The 21556-nt window shown below is 36.4% G+C and overlaps 3 protein-coding genes and 1 non-coding gene across 9 annotated transcripts in view; 1 reads left to right on the forward strand and 3 right to left on the reverse strand.

The window, feature by feature from the left end:
• The first annotated feature begins 1016 nt into the window (after positions 1 to 1016).
• LOC123701513 (proteasome subunit alpha type-1) lies at positions 1017 to 8525 on the forward strand. Its single transcript, XM_045649013.1, has 6 exons — positions 1017 to 1140; positions 1435 to 1685; positions 1923 to 2082; positions 2732 to 2941; positions 3576 to 3752; positions 8349 to 8525. Exons 1-6 carry the CDS (start codon positions 1138 to 1140, stop codon positions 8367 to 8369), a joined length of 822 nt encoding a protein of 273 aa, XP_045504969.1. The 5' UTR covers positions 1017 to 1137; the 3' UTR covers positions 8370 to 8525.
• Positions 4966 to 7459, reverse strand: LOC123701512 (alpha-N-acetylglucosaminidase). Its single transcript, XM_045649011.1, has one exon. It carries the CDS (start codon positions 7413 to 7415, stop codon positions 5082 to 5084), a length of 2334 nt encoding a protein of 777 aa, XP_045504967.1. The 5' UTR covers positions 7416 to 7459; the 3' UTR covers positions 4966 to 5081.
• Trnaw-cca lies at positions 7716 to 7787 on the reverse strand. Its single transcript has one exon. It is a non-coding gene; the product is annotated as a tRNA-Trp (tRNA).
• A 1973-nt stretch (positions 8526 to 10498) lies between the features above and the next one.
• LOC123701514 (ras association domain-containing protein 10) overlaps positions 10499 to 21556 on the reverse strand; it is a 100900-nt gene continuing 89842 nt past the window's right edge. For 5 of the 6 annotated variants that reach the window (XM_045649015.1, XM_045649014.1, XM_045649016.1 and 2 more), the window contains 4 exons: positions 13509 to 13650; positions 12629 to 12753; positions 12021 to 12232; positions 10499 to 11618 (listed from right to left, as the gene is read on the reverse strand). In XM_045649015.1, the coding sequence (XP_045504971.1) occupies positions 10826 to 11618; positions 12021 to 12232; positions 12629 to 12753; positions 13509 to 13644 (1266 nt within the window). In that variant the 5' untranslated portion in view covers positions 13645 to 13650 and the 3' untranslated portion in view covers positions 10499 to 10825. Of the gene's footprint in view, positions 11619 to 12020; positions 12233 to 12628; positions 12754 to 13508; positions 13651 to 15852; positions 15901 to 16220; positions 16335 to 21556 lie in introns of those variants that run through there. The other variant, XM_045649019.1, reaches the window with a different exon arrangement.

Here is a 21556-nt window from a genome sequence, read left to right on the forward strand (position 1 = left end):
CCGAATTGATAACCTCCTCCTTTTTTTTGAAGTCGGTTAATTAATTTGCATTACTTTAGAATAATTATTAATGGGCTACCTATCTAACACCGAAATTTTAACCGACTTCAAAAAAAGGAGGAGGTTAATCAAATCAGATCAGTAGTTTCTGAAATTAGCGCGTTCAAACAAACAAACTCTCTTTTTTATATTAATGAGTAATGTACCTATAGACTTCGAGCTTCTTTGTAAAATGCTGTAAAATGTTTACAAGCCATTGGTTTAAAAATTACATAATAGATAAACTCGTAGGTATATTTTTATACCTGTCAAAATTAATCAAACGTCACTAATAAAGAAAACAAAACCTTTTAGCTTTGCAAATTAACTCAAAATATAAACAGGATAATGTTGTTTGTAAGACTGCGTATTGAGATTACCCTAACTTTAGCTGACTAATCCTATTTTAATATTCTTCAACGGATAAATTCTTTTAAGATTCGCTTTTCTCTCCTGATATTTCAAATTTACACTGAAATATTATTATTTCGTAATATAACTTACATGTACATGTTAAATATTATATTGTATGTATGTACCTACCTCACTAAAAATAATATATTTCAAAAATGACAAAAAAAACACAGTAACTAACTAGGATGAAACTCTGTGGATGAAACCATAAGGGAAAAGGAGGGAAAAATGAAATTCATGTGAGAAAAATGAAAGGAAAAATAAATTACGGTCGAATCGAGTTCGAGAAGTGGGAGATGGGAGTTTTTAAGGGTAAAAAATGGTTATCTCGTTTTTCGACAAAGCTACCTACAAGTCCTACTTATGGAAAAAAGTTACTTAGATCGCAAATTTGGAGATAGTAAAAAGATCCACAACTTTTGTGTTTATACATAATTTTTTCACGTCAAAACCCAAAACCTCAAGATTTATTTGAAAAGTTTTATTTTTTGGGTTTATTTTCCATGTCTTGTAACATTTCTCGAATAGTATAGGTAATCTGTACAAATAAAATTTTGTTTTGTTAATCTGTGAAAGCTGTGACTTGACAATAATACGACCACTGACATTTCAAAATTTCAAATCACTTAGCGTCGTAGAGTTTCTGTTTATTAATATTATAAACTTTATTGTTAATTACATAAAATGGTAAGATTGAATTAAGATTTAAGTTTATTAGGAAATTTACTTCACTAATGTTAAATTTGTTTAGTATTTTTTACAAACGTATAGCTTGTTTGTCGGTGTTATAATTGCAATGTCATTCATTTGTAACACTGCATAAATATGCATTTAACAAGTAATAACTTGAGTTCTATTAATAAATAATGTTTCCTGTCATATTGCCTTATATTTACTGTTTAAAATATTTTATAAAAGTCTGTATTACAATTTGATGATGGACCGAAAACATAACCTCTCATTAACAATGGTAAATTTCAGTTTCGGAATCAGTACGACAGCGATGTCACAGTATGGAGCCCTCAAGGTCGTCTCCACCAAGTGGAGTATGCCATGGAAGCTGTGAAACTCGGGTCAGCAACTGTGGGTTTGAAAAACAAACAATTTGCTGTGCTCATAGCTTTGAAGAGAGCAGTTAGTGAATTGTCGGCTTACCAGAAGAAAATCATACCTATCGATGAACATATTGGTATTTCTATTTCGGGATTAACAGCTGATGCTAGGATGCTAAGGTAAATTACAATTTAAATATAGTTTATGTCCATAAAAAGTTACTGTAAGCTATATATAACTAAGTTTTATATGCATTAAATTGTCAGTTTAATTATGAATGCTATCAATATTTAATAGATCTAACTGCTATGATTATGAGAAAATAATTTCTAAAACCTTATCTGCTGTTATTGTAACAATCTTTTAACAAACATATCTGTATTGTAACTAATACAACTCAATTTTATACATTTCAGTCGCTTCATGCGCACAGAATGCCTCAACCATCGCTACGCCCATGACGCTCCAATGCCAGTCGGCAGACTTATCTCTCTTGTGGGTAATAAGATGCAGATTTGTACTCAGAGATACGACAAGCGGCCTCTTGGTGTTGGTCTGTTGGTGGCTGGGTATGATGTAAGTATGAATTTAATGTAACCTAATATAATTAAGCTGTAAAGTTTGTATGTTTGAGTGGGACAAATTGTAAAATTAATTTTGTGTGGGAAGGTCCATTTATTATACAGGTTCTAACACTACATTTTAATACATAATATTTGACGTGATAACGTCTTTAAAATCGTTTTAGTCGGGTGACATGTTCAGAAACTTGTGTCACACCAAAACCTCACGAGCACTATTGCAGGTATAACGAGAGAGAGACGGACCGATCTCCCATCTCATCTCATCATAAGACGTTATCACGTAAACATCTCGATCGTAAACCTACTTTACAAACAACCAATTTTTTTTGTAACAAAAGGTTACTCAGAATTTTTTTGTAGGTAGGAAAAAAAAGGTAATGTGGATGAAGCTACAGGCATAATAGTCAGATATTTATGTATGTCTAACTTAATTATTTCAAATTAAATTACACTATGTTATTGATTTTTTTTGCACAATGTTTTATATAAATGTACAGGTTTGATGACACTTTTATATGAGTGAGTTGATGTGAAGATCACTGAAATTAAATTCCTTGAGAATTTATCGCACAACTATAAATTCTACACAAATATGCTAATTATTGTACACAAGTCATCTAATTCTAACACCTTCATTACAGGATCAAGGTCCCCACATCTACCAAACCTGTCCGTCAGCCAATTTCTTTGACTGTCGGGCTATGGCCATCGGTGCGAGATCTCAATCAGCAAGGACCTATCTGGAGAAACATTTGAACACCTTCCAAGATAGTGATCTGCAGGAGTTGGTCGCTCATGGTCTTAGAGCATTGCGTGATACACTGCCCAATGAAGTTGATTTGAATACTAAGGTAATTGATTTTGGATATTATAATGTATGCAGTAAAATGTTTACAAGTGTGGAATGAGATAATGAATGTATTTGGAGAGGGTTTGCCCTGCCTTTGTTGTACCTTGTTGCCTCCTCTACACTACTCGCGAAGTTCCTCGGTGAAGTACTCGGCCGAAGTTGATTGAAGTCCGCGGTGCTACACTACACACTCGTTCAACTTCGCGAGGAGCGCATTCGTTCATATTCAGAACGCACTTCTGGTAACTTCGTGCCCTTTGACTCGGGCGCAAAAACCGACAGCAAACGGAAGTGGGCCGAGGCGAGGTAAAGTTGGACGAAGTAAGCCGAACTGCCTCTCTACATTATTCTATTCGTCTAACCTCGTTCAACTTCGCGAGTAGTGTAGAGGAGGCATATGGATTGATGATAAATTAAATAGTTAGAAGAAATATTGTAAATGCTACTAGTACCTCAGGTTGTGACAAAATCTATACACTAAATTAAAAAACAAAGATTATGTAATTATATTAATTTCTATAGTATCTGAGTAATTCATTGCTTGATGCTCATTCTTTATAGAAAAATTAACGTTCAGTATGTTTCCACATGGATAAAAACTAGAAATAAAAAAAACTGTATTTATTTGATTACAGAACGTATCAATAGCCATAGTCGGCCCCAAAACGCCTCTCCGTGTGTCCGATGAAACAGAACTGACGAGATACCTGTCCCTGGTGGAGGGCGAAGAGCGACGCGGGGGCGGAGCCGCCACGGGCGACGCGGGGCCCGCGCCCGAGGGCCCGGGGGACCAGGGGGCCCCGCAGCCACAGGTAAGGGCCCTGAGCATTTGAAAGGAACATATTTTGACTCCACAGCATATAAAAAATCCTAAATATTTTTACTGTATATTTTACCCAGGTGTTCAATTTTTATGTACCTATGATTTGATAATTTGTTTAATGTTGACAAGTGTATGTCTAAGTACCTATAAAAATTAAGATGATTAAATGAAATAAAATAAATAAAGAGTGTGTGTGCCGAACTGCCGAGCACACGTGTCAGAATTGAAACTTCTTGGGAGTTGGGCAAGATTCAAAGATACAAAAATCGTCGCCTTACTCCATGGCGTTACGTTTCCATGACCCGACCTTGAAATTATGCGCCTAAAAAAGTTTCACTAACAATTATTATGAGCTAATTATTATAACTGGGGTGAAGTCCCGTGTCCCCAAGTGGCAGATATACATCTGTTTCACTGATCGATTTTCTTTAGAGACAAGTATCAATGTACAACAAAACAAGATTAATTGTAATTATTGTACATCAATACTCCTATGTAAGTATACAAGAATATTATATACATACTAGGTTTCCGTCCGCGGCTTCGCCCGCGCAGTCAAAGAAAACCCCGCATAGTTCCCGTTCCCGTGGGATGTCCGGGATTGCGTCATTTTCCCGGGATAAAAAGTAGCCTATCCTTTCTCGGGTATCAAAATATCTCCATACCAAATTTCATGAAAATTGGTTCAGTAGTTTAGGCGTGATTGAGTAACAGACAGACATACAGAGTTACTAATTCGCATTTATAATATTAGTATGGATTCTGATATACTATGCTATGAATGAATGAATGAAAATGCTTTATTGCTTTGAAAAAAACAAAAATACATAAAACAAAGACAAGACTTTACAGAAACAGCAAAGGGCGGCCTTATCGCTAACCTTACCGCCTGTGCTATTATAACCTTTTTATTAAGTTGTGTCCTTGTTCAACTCTGAATCTTGTATTATATGGATCCCTGTAGCCTGTGCTATTCAGAGCTAAAATAATTGCGACCTGTCTGTTTAATGTTGACGATAAATTTAGTTGAAAATAGACATTGGAAGTGCTAAAAGTTATACTGTATCTTTTTAGATGAGTTAAACCAACAAGAAAAGTATTAATACAATTGAAATTCGATTAGGAACATAGGTACGAAAATCTAAATGTTTTCTATCACAGTATGAAAAATGGGGCATAGCAATAAAATAAAAATCATTAGAGAAATTGTACAATTATGTATTTTTAAAATATAATATTTTTATGTTATCATGATAATAATGAATACATTAAATGGTATTAAAAAAAAATATGTATATGTATCTATAAATTAGTAAATTTACGTCGGCGTTGTAGAAAACAACATAACGACAGAGGGGGTGTAGCTTAAACTGCTGTCTGGTTCGTCGTCAACGTCGGCCAGTGTCGTTTTACCTTCTGGGTCTCTTGGTATAATATCCATTGGTAAATCTTCCAAATCGGATACATATGCCCATTTCTCGTAAATATACAAAGCGGTATCGCGCGCGTTCTTACTGGGGATAGAATTTATGTCGACTCTTTGAAATGCCTCTTCGACGGAAGATCTCACAGCGCGTTGAGCGCTTCGCTCGTCGAATGTCTCGTTCCTAAGCTTCGCGTCCATCGCTATTTCCAAGAAAGTTGTCCATCGTGGGCGATAGTAATAGCGGACAACTTCAGCCCATTGCTTGCACGCATAGTCTGTTATTTCTCCATTCGGCCCCCATAGTGTTATTTGATTTCTAGCATTCAATTCATACACATAAGATTCACTTACATTCGCCGCCCATTTTGTTGCATCCGATAGCCATTTTGTTATAGTGAAATCGGCGTTCGAAGCTAAAATATTTTCCATGTCGACCATTACGTCTAAAAATCTGTTTATCGATGCATTGAATGTCCAAGTGTTTGTAAATCGGTCGTTCAACACCTGAAGGTATAATTGATCGGCTCTATATTGCAAAGCTTGTCTGGTGACGTCAACGAGGTCGTGTTCAAAACCATCTCTACAATCGGAAGTGGCGGAGAAAACGAAATTTCTAAGCGCATTAAATAAGTCGTCGCTCTTGTACCAAGCCCACGGTCGTATTTTGAAACTAGGCCGTCGTGTTACCACGTATTTACCTCTCATTTTGTTCAAACCATTAAAATCGTATACACTTTTGAATAAATATCGCCACGCACTGGCTGTTGTGTTACATCCGTACCGCCGCTCTGCGTAATCGGCCACCCATTTGTTTAGATCCTGTACCGGTGACGCGCGCCACGCAGACTCCAACATTAAATCATAAACAACATAATTCTGATTAATCCCTTCAGGTGTCAGCCCAATACCGATCATCGTGCTGTTAATTCGCTTTCTAGTCTCATACACATCGTTGTTTATCGTATTAATGCTCCCGAACATACCCAGGGTGCCTCCGAAGTTGTGTAACATACACCAAATAAAAGGTTGACCGTAGTACATACGATAGAGATTATATTGAGGCCATTGCTCTGACTGGAGATCCAGAATGAGCATTCTTCCCAAGGGTACTGAGGTCAAAAAGGACTGCACTCGATCCAAAGGCCACAGTAAAGGATTGTGCACAAACATCCAGTTTTGTAACACCCAAACTGCATTTTCATCATGTTCGGTCAACGTTGTAAAAATTGCTGATGCTGTTTTTTGAACTAACAGTGTAGACCACGGTTCGATTTTGATTTCATTGAAGGGATCGGCTGTGTAAATACCGCTCGTTCCTACACCTTCGGTGATTTTTTTCAAAAACATTTTACCTACTCTGTTGAATAGCGGATCTAACGGGCTCAAAAATAGATTGCAGCAGTAATCGGTGTTGAATTTATTCCAAGTGCTCACTGTATAGAATGTGGAACCGGGAAAAATACGTCCGAACGCTTTTGGGACGTGGCCATTGAATGCGGGGAATATGGGGACCATTCCGAGACGAAACATTTGGTCCACGACATTCGATTGGATTTCCAATTGACCATTGTGCCAAGATTGAAATAGTGGTCCGCCCCATCCGTGTACATTTCCCATCCGGAGCCACGAGAGAAATGCGGGTCCTGTGAAATGTTCGCTAATTTCGTCGTCGGTCATTCCTAATTGTTTGTAAATGCTCGCCCAAGCGGCTTCTTGTGCGATCGGTGCTAGGGCCAGGTTAATTCCGTTCAACGCCATCCACTCGACGTGGCTGGTCCAATCTGGGCTCTGCCACCACAAAAAACTGTACGACGCGGTGCACACATTTTGGTAATAGCGAAACCTGTCATTGGCTATAACAGTTTCGTCGACTTCTGGTAACGGATCGGGTATATTGACGTGCTGTACTTGCCACGCTATTTGACTCTTGCAATACTTCTTTAGGTAATAATTGAAGCCCCATACTGCCGCGACGCCGGTGCTCGCTCTTATATGCAGCTGTCCGTTCACCGTCCGTAGCGCAAACACATCTTTGTGGTTAACAAATAAAACTGGACTAATGTACACGTCGACGTTATTAAGGTACTTGTTGATTATCTCTTGGGCGGCTTGTTTTTGCACCTCGGCCGACGTTTTCGTTTGCAATTTTACAGGATCGAGATAGTTTAAATTTAGAGCTGTAGACGGGAGAAGGTAAATTATAAATGGTAGAATTGCGAAGTGCATAGCGACTGTATTTGTATACGGGTTTCGAATGAATGGTTCGTATAAACGGTATAAGTGAATAATGGCCAGTGACCGATGACCGCGTCTCGGTGTGTGAGATAAGCAAACAAGTGGGTTATCTGAATTTGTTTAGATGTTTGTCTTGTTTAAATAAAGAACTCTGTTCATCTTATCCAAGTTATAAAATTCATTGAAATCTAAATAAATATCTTATAACATCATTTAATATTTAAATTGGTAATAATGGTGAAGTATCAAACTATTTAAAAACAAAAAAAAAAAAACAAAAAAGTTATTGTATGACCCCGACGTGATTTGAACACGCAACCTTCTGATCTGGAGTCAGACGCGCTACCGTTGCGCCACGGAGTCGTTGAGACTTCAGCCGAAATTGTCCATTAGATACAGATAAATCTTATAAAGCATAGCATACGTAAGAGATTCGTCATTATACAGAACTAGCTTTCCGCCCGCGGCTTCGCCCGCGTTTTTAAAGAGAAACCCGCATAGTTCCCGTTCCCGTAGGAACCTATCCTATGTGTTATTCCAAGTTAACCTCTATATGTGTGCTAAATTTCATTGTAATCGGTTCAGTGGTATTTGCGTGAAAGAGTAACCAACACACACACACACACACATCCTATATATAGTATTAAATTTTAGATCTAAGGCTCGCCTCTAAAGATAGACTTTTATTATATTAATTATTATTAATCTTATATCTTATAATGCCCATGTAAATATTACATTGATAGCCGCTCTACAATTATTTTAAATTAATTACCTATGATGCCTACTATCATATACTTACTCTGCATAATGCATCTGCCCCTTTTTTCATATAATCTCATTTTATAAAAAAACTACTGTTTATTTTTTAACTATTTATTTCAACTTAAATTGTCCAATCTTTAACTGAATTGTTTATTCCAGGTTGCCATGGATACGGAGTAACAAGACTACAAGACAGTCTGGAAGGAGAGGAAATAAAAGAAGATTTGAAGATCAATGACGCTCCTCCCCACTCCTGTTTCTCTTTAATATTTCTTCCCCCCTCGGTTTACGCTTGTAAAGGTCTGCCTTGGCCAGTGTTTAGGATTTGTTCTAGAGCCGCATAAATGTTTGGTCAAAATTTATAGAAAATATACAATAAATAATTTGTTGTATATTCTGTATTTTTGACGTGACAACGTCTTATAATTCGATATAGCCGGCTGCACGCACGAAAAAACATGACTCATGCGGCGTTACCTCGCTCTGACTCACCTGAGGCGTTCCATGTAAGGCTGGAAGTGCGAGCGAGAGCTCGGAACGAGCGACAAAGAAGCACAATCGTTGTCACGTTCAACTATCGTCAGTAAACCAACTTCACAGACAACCAATTTTTTTTATCCTTTTTTTTTCCTTACGGAATAAATCATTTTAAAAAAAGGTTTAAGTATCTTCTTTAAAGTACAATAGTATCGGAATCAGTAGTCTTTGTTGTTTCGACGCGCATACATACTAAATCCGGCTCGTTGAAATAGTTCTCTAAACACTGGCCAAGGCAATTCAAGGAATAACTCAAAAATATGTATTTTTTCTTATTAATATTATTCAATAAAACTCTGTGCTTTTAATCGTTGTATTTTTTATTTCTTTACATCATTAATGTTATATTTACAATACTTTTTGACATAATATTGTACATTTGTGTAACAAGGTAACAATAGTATTTTGTTTATACAATATATACAGGTTTAAAGTATGTTTGTTGGATAAATAATTATTCAAAAGAAAGAACACCCTTCTTTTATTAAAAAACTAGCTTTCCGCCCGCGGCTTCGCCCGCGTTTTTAAAGAAAAACCCGCATAGTTCCCGTTCCCGTGGGATTTCCGGGATGAAACCTATCCTATGTGTTAATCCTAGTTACCCTCTATATGTGTGCTAAATTTCATTGTAATTGGTTCAGTAGTATTTGCGTGAAAGAGTAACAAACACACACATCCTCACAAACTTTCGCATTTTAATATTAGTAGCATAAATTAGTAGATCTTCTTATGAATAGTATTTTTAAGCCAAATAACAAATGTATGAAAAAGATAACATTTAATGTATCACTGATATAAAATTATGTTGCATTTATTAATAGTTAAAGTTATTTATAGGACTGATATGAACAGGCGCGGTCCCAGGGTCACGGGGGACATGACCCAAAATCGTACTCGATAAAATAGAAAAAAATTCTTATACTGTACAATATATAAAAAACTGGTGCAAATCGGAGTCACTCGCACATCTAAAGTTCTGTTTAAACCTGTTTTTAATCCCTTGCAAATGTTGAAATTTGCGAAAATTTGCAGCTAACGGCTTCCGACTCGCACTTGGCCGGTTTTATTATAATATATTGTACAGTACCTATAAGAATTTTTTTTCTATTTTATCGAGTACGATTTTCTCAAGTTTTTGCTTATCACTTCTTCTTCACGTGAATACGATATTTGGCGAGTACGGTTGGGGGGGGGATTCCATACCTTTCCAGCTGCGTGTCCCCCCCCAAAATGTCAGGCTGGGACCGCGCCTGGATATGAAACAGCAAACTTGTAGGCTGTAGCGAATCTCTGTACATACGTCTCTTGTACACTACAATTTTTTACAACGCCATCTAGTGTAAGTGACAGAAAACTTAACAACATACAGTATCTACTATCTACTACATGCAGTATGAAGTTGTTTTTACTGAATACAGATTTTGTACGGTTTTTTAATGGATGTCTCTACATGTGCATTTTAATTATTATTGTATTATAATAAATAACAAATGAGACAGAACCAAGGATCTTTTATAAAACTGGGCGTGAAAAAAGAAAACAACTTTCTGAATTTCATTCTGATATGAACCTACTGTCTGATAAGCAAACGATAGCGAGATGGTGTAATAAAAAGTTTTTCAAAAATGTATGGAATTAATGGAGGACCTTTATGATTGCTTCGTTTGTGAATTCAGTATTTAGGGTTCCTTTTTATATTATATTATAAATATTTTTCTTTATTATTTATTGCAAAAGTGCAAAAATATGCATTAAAGAAAATTAGACCACTGTTTGTATAGGTATAAATTTATTTCATACATAAGTAAAATCTAGTCTATTTAACAAGTGGAAGATCTAACTTATTGTCGTATTACCAATTGACTAGGTCTAACAATTACAATCGATGATTGGTGGTTTTGTTGTACATTTTTGGTATGGGACACAATATATAAATACAATTACAAACTAATTATAGCTATATAAACAATAAACTCTTAGCACCATGTATTCCTACGCTAAAATAATACTAAATATATCTCGGATTTTGGACTTAATCACGCTGGAAGCTTATGGTAATTTCAATACATCTTTGGGATCAAAATTTGTGGTACTGTCTGTCATACGAGTGTGTCCAGGACGTAGCCGTTGCCCGTGTACGTGAAGACAGGAGGATTGCTTTGATCCAGGACGGGGATGTAGCTATCTTGTAAGGCGATGGGCTGCCGACTCGAGGCTTCGTTCAGTTGCCGCTCTAAGATAGTGTTCTGTAACTCTTCCTCTTCTAGCTGTGACGTCAATTCGTCCAACAGTTTCATCCGATACTCCAGTTCTTTGTCCGCTTTTTCCAATTCTATCGTGTTATCTTGCATTTCTTTTGCCGTCTTCGCTAAGTCCTCCTCTATTTTATCGATCAGCATTGCAACTTGTGATACATTTTCGCAGCTGTTCGCTTTATTTTCATCCGTATATCGTTTCACTTTGGCGGTCAGTCGAACGACGAGTTCCTCTTCGCGGTGCAGCCTCTTGTTGATGATTGCGAGTTTTTCAAGGAGTTCGATTTCTTCTCGTATTTTGGTTAGTTCATCGGAGGACGCGTCTGAATCTGTGTCGTTGTGGGTTTGTGTCAGTCTTTCGGAGTTAACTTGGCATATGTCTGTGAGTTCTTTCGTAAAGTAGTGTTCTCTCATGAGGTGCCGTTCTCTCCTTGATTTGTGTTTGGTGTGTCTCCTGGGAGGTGTCCCGCTGCCGACGCCGACGCCGCTGTCGCTGTTGGCGGCCTGACTGTCGTTGACTTCGCTGCATCTTCCGAGATCTCGTAAATAAGATTCGAGGAGGTAATTCGTTCCGTGTTTCTCCATTCTGCTCTTGTGCGTCTGGTCTTCTAGCTGGTCGATTAGTTTCTCTTGTTCCCTGTAAAGGAATAATAAATTGGATTAATTCAAACTTGTTATGAGACCATTATGTAGTCATTGAAGCTCACTCGACGAATTACATATTTTTCATTCTACGGGTTATACCTGTATACCTAGTCTTGGTACAATTTGAGCTAAAAATGTTTTGTGATTTCTGTTATTTCCCAATCGCACCTACTGCTGATTAGTATATTTTTATGAATAAACACATATTATGAACTGATGTTGATAATGGTGTATACCAGGTTATTACCTAAGCTTGTCAATTTGCTGATACCTATATAGTCTGCCTCAGGTGCTGTATGACAGACATGAACCTCGCGGCACGCCCTACATCTCCCGCGCCTCTTAACCCTTCTATTTGATAAAAATAGGTAATGATGTAGGTATTTATAGTTACCTAAGCTTGTCCAGCTGCTGGTGTATAGTCCTGCTCTGGTGCTGTATGACAGACACGAGCCGTGCCGCGGGGTGGTCCCGCGGCGGTGTGGTGGCGCGTCGCCGCGGCCGGCCGCGCCGCGCGCCCCGCGCTTCTTTCGCTTCCCGCCCGTCGCTGTCGCGCCCGGAGTCGTCCTCCCCGCCGCTGGATAGCCGACGGAGGGAGAGACGGACCTGTAGAAAGAGATTGGTATAAATTATGTTCATTATCAAGAAGCAAACCGAGAGTTACGCTATAAGTTATGCCTAGGTAATAACGACCAAGTAAACAACCATGATACCAAGTAATAAAAAATGCGTAAGCTGTGCAGTAAACAAAATAAGAGCTCACTATTCAACTACGCTGTTATTAGCCGAGATGGTTTGATTAAGCCGATGCGATTTCTACCTACTTGTCATTGTTAGTGATAATGATTAGAAAGAACAGATATTTAACAGGTAAAACACAGTTTTTACAGCTCATCGAAAATATTTTTATCAGGTTTACAGGCAGTTCAATCTAATTCATTGCGTACATATTAATCAAGACCTTATCCTATTTTAAATTAATAATATGTAGCAATGATTTACCTCATGCCTCGCATCTCCCCATGCCGCCAGAACGTGTAGCACGGGCACATCGGGCGGTAAAGGCCGTTCCACACCGCGCCATCGCTCCGCTAGCACCCATTCCCCTGGCTCGCTTAGACATTCCGCTGTAAGGATATTAATGGCTTAATAGTCAAATCTATATTGGTATTATAAAGCTATCTATTATACTAATACTAATCTGACACTATACGAACTACTGGTTCGTACAGAAAGTTCATTTATAAAAAAGGCTATAGCAATACTGCCCTGATATATGTCTTTTTTCCTAACGCAGGGGCGGAATATGAGCGGAGTATCATTTTATTTCGCAAAAATCATCAGCTTTGAAACATTTTGATAGCAGACGAAGTCGCGTGGGTCAGCTAGAGTCAATTATAATGTCTGCATGTGTGTCGAAATAGTGCAATGTTAAAAAGTAAAAACTGACCTTTCATAATATCACAGCTAATATATATACTTAATATATCATAGCCTCTACAGGTTTGCGATTACTATAAAATTTGTAGCAAATACATAAAGAGCTTTTTTGCGAAATGAAATGTTTCAAAAGATGCTTTTCTGCAATTAATTTTAGAGAAAAACGAAAATCTACACTAATCATGGATCTGCGTTTTCCGAATATTATGGTAAATCTAATATTATAAAGCTGAAGAGTTTGATTGCTTGTTTGTTTGAACGCGCCCGGGAATCCGGGAATCCCGGGAATTACTGGTCCGATTTGAAAAATTCTTACGGTGATAGATAGTCCATTTATCGAGGAAGGCTATATCATCTCTCTAAGACCAACAAGAGCGGAGCACTGCGGGTAAAACCGCAGAGCACAGCTAGTAAATAAATAAAATAAATAAACATCACGTACCTTCAGGAGCATCCTGCAAAGCCCTCACGATATCCGCACAGGTGGTGTGCGACCTGACCCCCCGCACCCACAGCTTTTGACCCCGTGCTATCACCCCCACTTCTTCGTCACTGTAGTCCGATGATGACGCCTCCATGGTCGTCTGAAATGAGTGGCCCATAGTTAGTATACAAAAAAGAGCGTGTGTACCGAGCACACGTGTCAGAAGTGAAACTTCTTTAGCAAGATTCAAAGATACCAAAATCATTGAATAAAGTAGGTATGTAGTTTCTTTTAGCGAAATTGAAATTACATAGGTACAAGGTACAACTGATTGAAAATGTGATGTATTCAGGAAGATGGAAATCGTCTTCGCTCGCGTAAAATAGCTTACTTATAATTAGATAAAATACACGCTATTCGTACTATATCCATCGTCTATTTAGTAACCTTAGAACTATTTGTACCTATTTCAAATTTTAAAATCGTTGTACAATTCAATAAAAAATAAACTTGTTTATTTTGTTATAAAATGTTTCATGTGCCAATATCTTTACTTTTCAAATTTCATTATTAGGTTTAATAATGTATGAAGGTATATTTAGTAAGTATCACACACCTTTATTTATGTTTCTTAATTATTATTAAGTAATTTAATAAATTTTCCTTCGTACAAGCGACATTCCAAATTGTGGTAGTAGTCACGATTGTCTAATGTTTTTGGCCTAAGTTGATCACACAGACTGACTATCCTAAACACATTACAAATACGTAGATTTTATATACCAACCTAATATCTAAATATCTATTTCATGGTTCATGCTACCGTTGCATAGCAACGCAAAACATGCAAACGATTGCATAAGTTTGCACTATCTAGGGGCGGCTAGCACCAGGCACGACAGGAAACCCCGTAGTGCTTTCAACAATATGCCTATTTTGCATAAATAGATTTAGTTATGTATTTCCATAGACGTGAAATACTTAAGGTACGTGTTTTGTATTACTTACATTATAAATTAGATTTGCATACATGCGGTAACAACTCTACTTCGAATGTAAAATATATTATGTATCTTCCACTTCTGAGCGACACAATTCTTATAAAACTTGTGATACGATTAATATAATAAAAAACAATGTAAAGATAGTATATAATCCTATTATGCACAATTCTTATAAAACTTTTGATTTATACAATAAAATACAATGTTAAGCTATTGTATATAATTCAGCTTATAGTGCCTCAAATATTGTTTTACTCATGCCGACAGGTTCTCTAATATATACTTACTAGCTTACCGCCCGCGGTTTCGCCCGCTTTGTCTAAAACCTAATAAATTATATACGTAAACCTTCCTCTTGAACCTCTCTATCTATTAAAAAAAACTGCATAAAAATCCGTTGCGTTGTTTTAAAGATTTAAGCATACAAAGAGACATAAGGACAGAGAAAGTGACTTTGTTTTATACTATGTAGTGATTTAAGTTTTCATTAGACACCTAGCTTTCAGCGCAAAAGTCATCAAACGATTTTTATCAAATCGCAAACTATTCCTAAAACTTCATAGCTTACTTTATACGTATTATAAGAGCATAGTATCCATATCAACGGTTATATCAAAGTAATTTTAGTTGATATCGTGACTGGAAGCCATTAGGCGTTTCAACCCCGTGGCACCCTCTAGTCGCCGCGCCTTGTTACGAAATTTTTTATTTTAGCCTCGTGAGTGTGTAGGGACTATTGATTTTACAGAAGGCTATTTCTAGGCGAGTCCTTTTGTTAACCGACTTCAAAAAAAGGAGGAGGTTATCTATTCGGCCGGTTTTTTCAAAAAAGATTTGATATTATTAATTACTACATATTATTTAGATGTGTTATTTATTATGTTGGTTAGGTCGGTGCCAAACACTAAGCACTTAGTATTAAGCCCGAGCACCGACATCAAACCTTTTTTATTTTTTACTTTTCTGTTTTTGAAGTCGGTTGTTTTTAACGTGTTATTTTTAGTATAATGTATGGTAGGCATAATACTCGTATGGTAAAGTTAAGGACGTTGTGGGATATAACTCGATAATAGTGTAGAAAAAAGGTATCCATGGTTTTAGGTTGTATGAATAAAGCTTCCCTATTAAAATTTAAATGTTAAAAAGGTTAGGCAAATAGTTTTGCATGAAAGACAAAAGAAGAACTAATTTTTAAAACGCAATGCGTTTATAATTAAAATAAGGATCTATGTATAATTATGATTACTTTTTGTGATACATCAGTTCAATATTTTTGTGCGCTTAGTACTAGCTACACTGAATACAAAAAATTAAATTCCTTTATAGAGCGAACTCTATCTACAGTTTAATTTATTTACCTTCTATATTCACAATCTTTATGACTCATTCACGAGAATCTAAAGCACCCTATGATATATAAAAGAGCTAGATACGTTACCCGCTCTCTATTTTGGCAAGAAAAAACTCAGGTAAGTGCCCGAGTTTCACTTAGTCACGCACCATTCAGCGTCGTGGCTGGACGTTCTTTTTGTATTTTAATCGGCGGTTGTTATTACGAAGTACATGAGTGAGACATGTATTATGTCTCGTGCGTGAGAGTGAAAGAGAGAACAACTGTATTGGTGATAATGCGTTAGTAAGTAGGTATGTATTAATTACGCTGTTTTTTAGTGCAATGATGTTGGCGTATGCCGCGTCTACTAGTATAATAGGTCATTGAAAGCACCCCAATTCTACATTTAAACATAAAATTTACTATTGCGTTAAAATAACCTGCAATTATTACAACACTAATTTTGTATTGAACATAGCCGATACCAGATGTTAACCAAACGTAACAGTTAAGCACAAATGTAATCTAAATGTAACAAAATATATAATATAATAGCCCGGGGCCTAGGTATTATGAAGTGTACACGCGATATAGCCTGATTGCCGGCACACGGTAGCACTAGTGTTGTGCGGATGTCGATAGAAAGGTCGATGGGTCAATTGCAATTATTACCACTTTAATTTTGAGTATGTTTAATATGAAATGTAAGTTATATATGTAGAGCATATTATGCTCTGATAATCTGAACCGGCTTTGTTTAAATCATTTTGCTTATTAGTCGTCCAAAAAAATTAGAACAAGGCATGATATTTATTTTCCCGATTAAATATTGTGCATTAAAATTGTTATTCTCTTCAGTAGGCTTTTTAATAGCGATATTAGAAATACTGTTTTTCTTCAATCATCGATATTCTCCCTGTTTAATCTTGCATGGGTGGCTGTTCCTTATTCTCTCCACGTATCGATTTGTTTTTATCGATAAAGGCACATCACTAGGGTAATAGGCAAATTATCAGTAGCCCATGCTTAGCGCAGGTACCTAATTACAGACGTGAACGCCGGCGAGCGGCACGAAAGGACGTATGAAATTAGTTTATACACACTGTTCGTAAGAAAGGTGAGCCAAGATCTGTGTGTGTGTAGTGATGTCTATTCTTCATAAATTTATTTTGTCTAAAATTTAATCGTAATGTTATTTTGATTCTAATATTTCTTAGCTATCTTTTGTTAGTATCAAAAACAGATACTAAACACGAAATATGTTTGTTATTCATATAGATTATAGACCATAATGAGGTTTAATAGGGGTTTGACATTAATTTGATAATGTAGACAATCATAGGTATTTTTCATGACTAGTACACAAAATATTAAAAATCAGAGTACTTAATCGGCTTACATTTTCATCATACATTCTAGGTTAGTGTCTGAAACTTATAAAAATTCGCTAATATTTAAGAATCCCCATAGTTTAGTAATTTTCCTAAACGTCGGTTAAAAACGATTGCTCGCAGTTCACACTGTCTGTATGTATCACACAACAAAATAGTAAACAAAGCTTATATAGTTTTTAATCATCGCTCGTCTGCACTCGCATCCGCTTGTGGTGATTAAGTATAAAAGAAAATCAATACTGAGGATTAACTTAATTTTCCTGTTACTAACGAAACTTTTTTTTATATATTTCAACAGTTTCTACAATTAGGTAGATGTTATTAGATGGAAATTCTTGTATTTTCCAGAAACGAATATGGAAAAAATAAATGAATATGGAATAAGACTTAACAAACTATGACAATGATATTTTTATATGATGTTTATTTTTTTCCCATTTTACCCAATTTTGGAACGTTACAAAAAATAAAGCTATGACGTCAACTGGTATTTACTGTTACAGAAGGATCGAAGTTATTTAGCATAGCAATAATTTACATCCATTTTGTATCCTCTTAATAACTCACTATATTATTTCGTGTTAATAACTTCCAGGGAATTGGTTTCCAAAATCGTTTAGGTGGCACGGGCCAAATTGCTATCCGAATCGATTCTAAGAAAGATCTAGATGAAGGATCAACCTTTGCATATAATCACCACCATACTTGGTTGGGTTTTACCCACCTATTCTTTTTCTATAGAAGGATTTGAGATCTTAATGCACTAAAAGGCTTCCGCAGTAAGGTATGTTGAAAATAATACTATATATATTTGTAGCAAGCCATGAATTAGGTACCAATTAATCAATAATAGGTATCAGTACCTAAACTTCTATGTGCCCTTATGTCTGAAAATTTATTTTACCTTCAGATTGTAAAAGCAAGACATCCTCTGGTTACAAAATAGGGATTTATATTATGTTATCTAGAGATATACTTCGGCTTAGATAAGAAGATGTAAAATAAAGAGCCCTTATGAAGAATAGAGCTGTTATTTCACACTTGTTTCTCTGATCAATTTTCTTTACTGACGATAAAGTATTAAAATCGACCGATGCACATTTTTTTATTCGTCTCTCGGTACTATTGAACCAAGAACACGATATTATGATATGATGAATAATCAATCATCGGGTCTTCCACGCAGACCTTCACAGGCCTCGGGGTAACTGTTCGGGGCGACGGCCCCTTTCAGTGGTGGCAACGCCGCCTGCAACTACAGGCGGGGCACTGGGTGGGACCTATAGTGGTCCGAGGTGTCGTGTCCGGGAGGTGTCCTGCTGCAGTGCGATCGAGCCCGCGTGTATCGCGGGCGATCTGCTAGCTGCTGCAGGGAGGAATGTCCGTGGGTGAAGCCACCCGCCGCTTAGCGAGGTCGAGCCCGCCGGCGAGGTGCCGGGGGGCGCCCATCAGCCAGCGGCGAGGAAGCGGTCGTGTCCTAGGAGACTAGGTCACGTGGTAGGCCTCTTATGTCCGGCGGTCTCCGATGGTATGGCGCGATGCCCTGCAAATGCTGGGATCGCGCTCCGTCGGCGCGCGCGAACATAGAGGAACTCAGGCGACGAACGAAGTCGTCCAGGCTCTCCATGCGCAGGTCCCTGGAGATGACCTGATTCCGTACGAAGCGTGGTGCTCCGGAGATGGTGCGGAGCGCTGGATTAATATCATACATGGGAAACTTATATTTTGTTATCATTTTTCTTATCCAAACAAACCATTACTCTTTAGTTCCTAAACACCCATCATCGCTTGTTCACACAAAATGTGCATTTAAAATGTCATTACCCACTAGTTTTTGTGACTGAAGGCATTTCAACACAATGATGGGACTGTGCATTATCTTTGTTATATAAGATTGCGGGAATATAGCGTTGAAACTCAGTTCTTGTGTACTTGACGAGATATGAATTGTAGTTTCGACAAACTAGTGTTAGTCGATGATTAGAAAGAAGTTTGTATTTAACAAGAGGTGGATGTCAATTTTGATTTTTGGAGGAAGTTTTGTAGGAAATTAATTCAAGAGACGTCCAGATAAACATAATAATTTTTAAGATACAGATTTATCTTAAAAATATTTTTTTATTTATATTATTATTTAGAAGGGTTTTGTCAACACAATTGTGTATGGTATTGTATTGTATTGTGTATTGTAATTACAATAACAACCATTTGAAAGCAGATTCTTTTCCGTACATAATAAAAGTTAAATTGGTACGAGTTCTAGAGAAATGTTTTAATAAAAATGTGACAAGTTTCTACATCATTATTAGTAACAGCTAAGGTGTTACAGTAACGCACTATCATTTAGTCATCAATTTACTTAACAGCTTTCTTTTAAACGAGAAAGCGATAATAGTAGAAAGGCGGTACTTATACATTTTCATTTGATCTATCAATGAGTCTTAATGTTTCTGTAATTGACTGTAAAGTGGAGTGTTAGTTAGTATTACCAACTGTACTAATTTTCACTATGAAAAAATTTAAGGACCCGTAAAATTATATTGCATATTTCTTGAAGCTCACCTACAACCAGCAAATTAAATTAAATTAAATTATTGGAATGTAGTTACAAAATTGTGAGAAGTCATTTGTCTAACTCTCAAAGCTTATACTTACAGCTTTAGGTACCAAGAAATAAGATCACCAATGCACATAGTATCAATATTGATAAAATAGAACTAATATGTAATAACTAATGTATTTTTTTTATTTATTCTCAAGAAGATGTACCCAAATAGAAAACATATAGGGTTTATAATACATCTACTGGTAAAGGTACTTAAGTGTACTATGCTGATTTCAAAATAATGTTAAACTATTTGAAAAGCAACTACAGCCCCTAGCCTTGTGGCTTTCTGTTAGCGTAGCGTTCAATAGAATAGACTACGAATGTATGAGATTGACGTAAGCTGTAGATACGTGGTGGCTTTCTGTTAGCGTAGCGTTCAATAGAATAGACTACGTGTATCTACAGCTTACGTCAATCTCATACATTCAAAGCCACTTGGCTAGGGGGGGCAGAGCTTGTTGCCCGCTCTAATTTGTAGAAAATAAACAAAAGATGCTTTTTAATTTCTATAAATTACGTCAATAAATCAAGTCATATCTAAAAGACTAACTGAATAAACATTTTGAGTTGTGTTCGTGGACTAATCCTTGAGCTAGCTTCTCTCTTGGAATGGTTACTGTTAATTATTTATAAGAGAGAAGTGATATTTCACAGAAGGAACTGCATATGGATTAATCAATTGTTACCGCGTAAACAATACGTATGCGGGAATAACTGTCACCTTAATAATTGTGGTGCAAGTTAGAAACATTTAGCAGTCAGTTTGTTTAGATGTCTAGTAAAAGAACACTATTGTAAGTTAGATTCAGGTAAGGCTCTGGCATTTGTAAGGAATTGTCATGATTCTTCTTGCGTTTTCTTACATGTAGAACCGCCGACTTATGTATCTCTATAATAGGTCATTGCCTGCATTTTTTAATAAATGACTAATTTTGCAATCCTGTGCTTCTCTTAAAATCTATATATAAATCTAGTATTTGCATATCTCAATTAATAGGCTTTCTCCATTCTAAATAAACCGTAAAAGTAATGATAAAATGACCTTTTTTATATTTGTTCAAATGAAAATCGCTTCAGCTTATAACTTTCAGCTCGTTGGAATCATCCATTCTCAGTGATAAAAGCAGACAGGAAGCATATAGATAACTTGTACACACAGTCGTTAAAATCGAGTTATCGTATGGGAAAGCAAATTTGGAGAATAATTATTATTAATCGATGTTTAATCAGTAAACGAATCTATAGAGAATAGAGATTATAGAATCTCTATAGTAGTTCGTCTTTGTTCTTCTTTGCAATAAATTATAAAATTTTACCAAACTCCTTAAATAAGTATCTACCTACTTATAAAAAACCCTAACACTAGCTTAGTGTCTTATCGTATCGATTTATCGATTTAAAATAATACAAATCATTCTAGCTTTGACTAATAATACTTGCTTTGACTGAATCTAGATAAAAATTTCAAACGCAAAAACGTTTATTTTTTAGTATTTTATTCACATTGTTTATGGAGGTAGCTTTTAATATTACAGACATACAGATTCCGCCTTTAGGCAAAGAAATATACCATTTTGATATACTCAGGTAAATGTATCAATCCAAATAGGTACATAAAAGGGTTGACCTAAAGCCAAGAAGTTATTAATTAAAATTACAATAATCAACCCACAGTACAAGGCTTGTTCGTATCTACAATGAGTAGTCATGTAATTAACATTGACAAA

Source organism: Colias croceus, chromosome 21, assembly GCF_905220415.1.
Source record: "Colias croceus chromosome 21, ilColCroc2.1".
Lineage (NCBI taxonomy): Eukaryota > Metazoa > Arthropoda > Insecta > Lepidoptera > Pieridae > Colias > Colias croceus.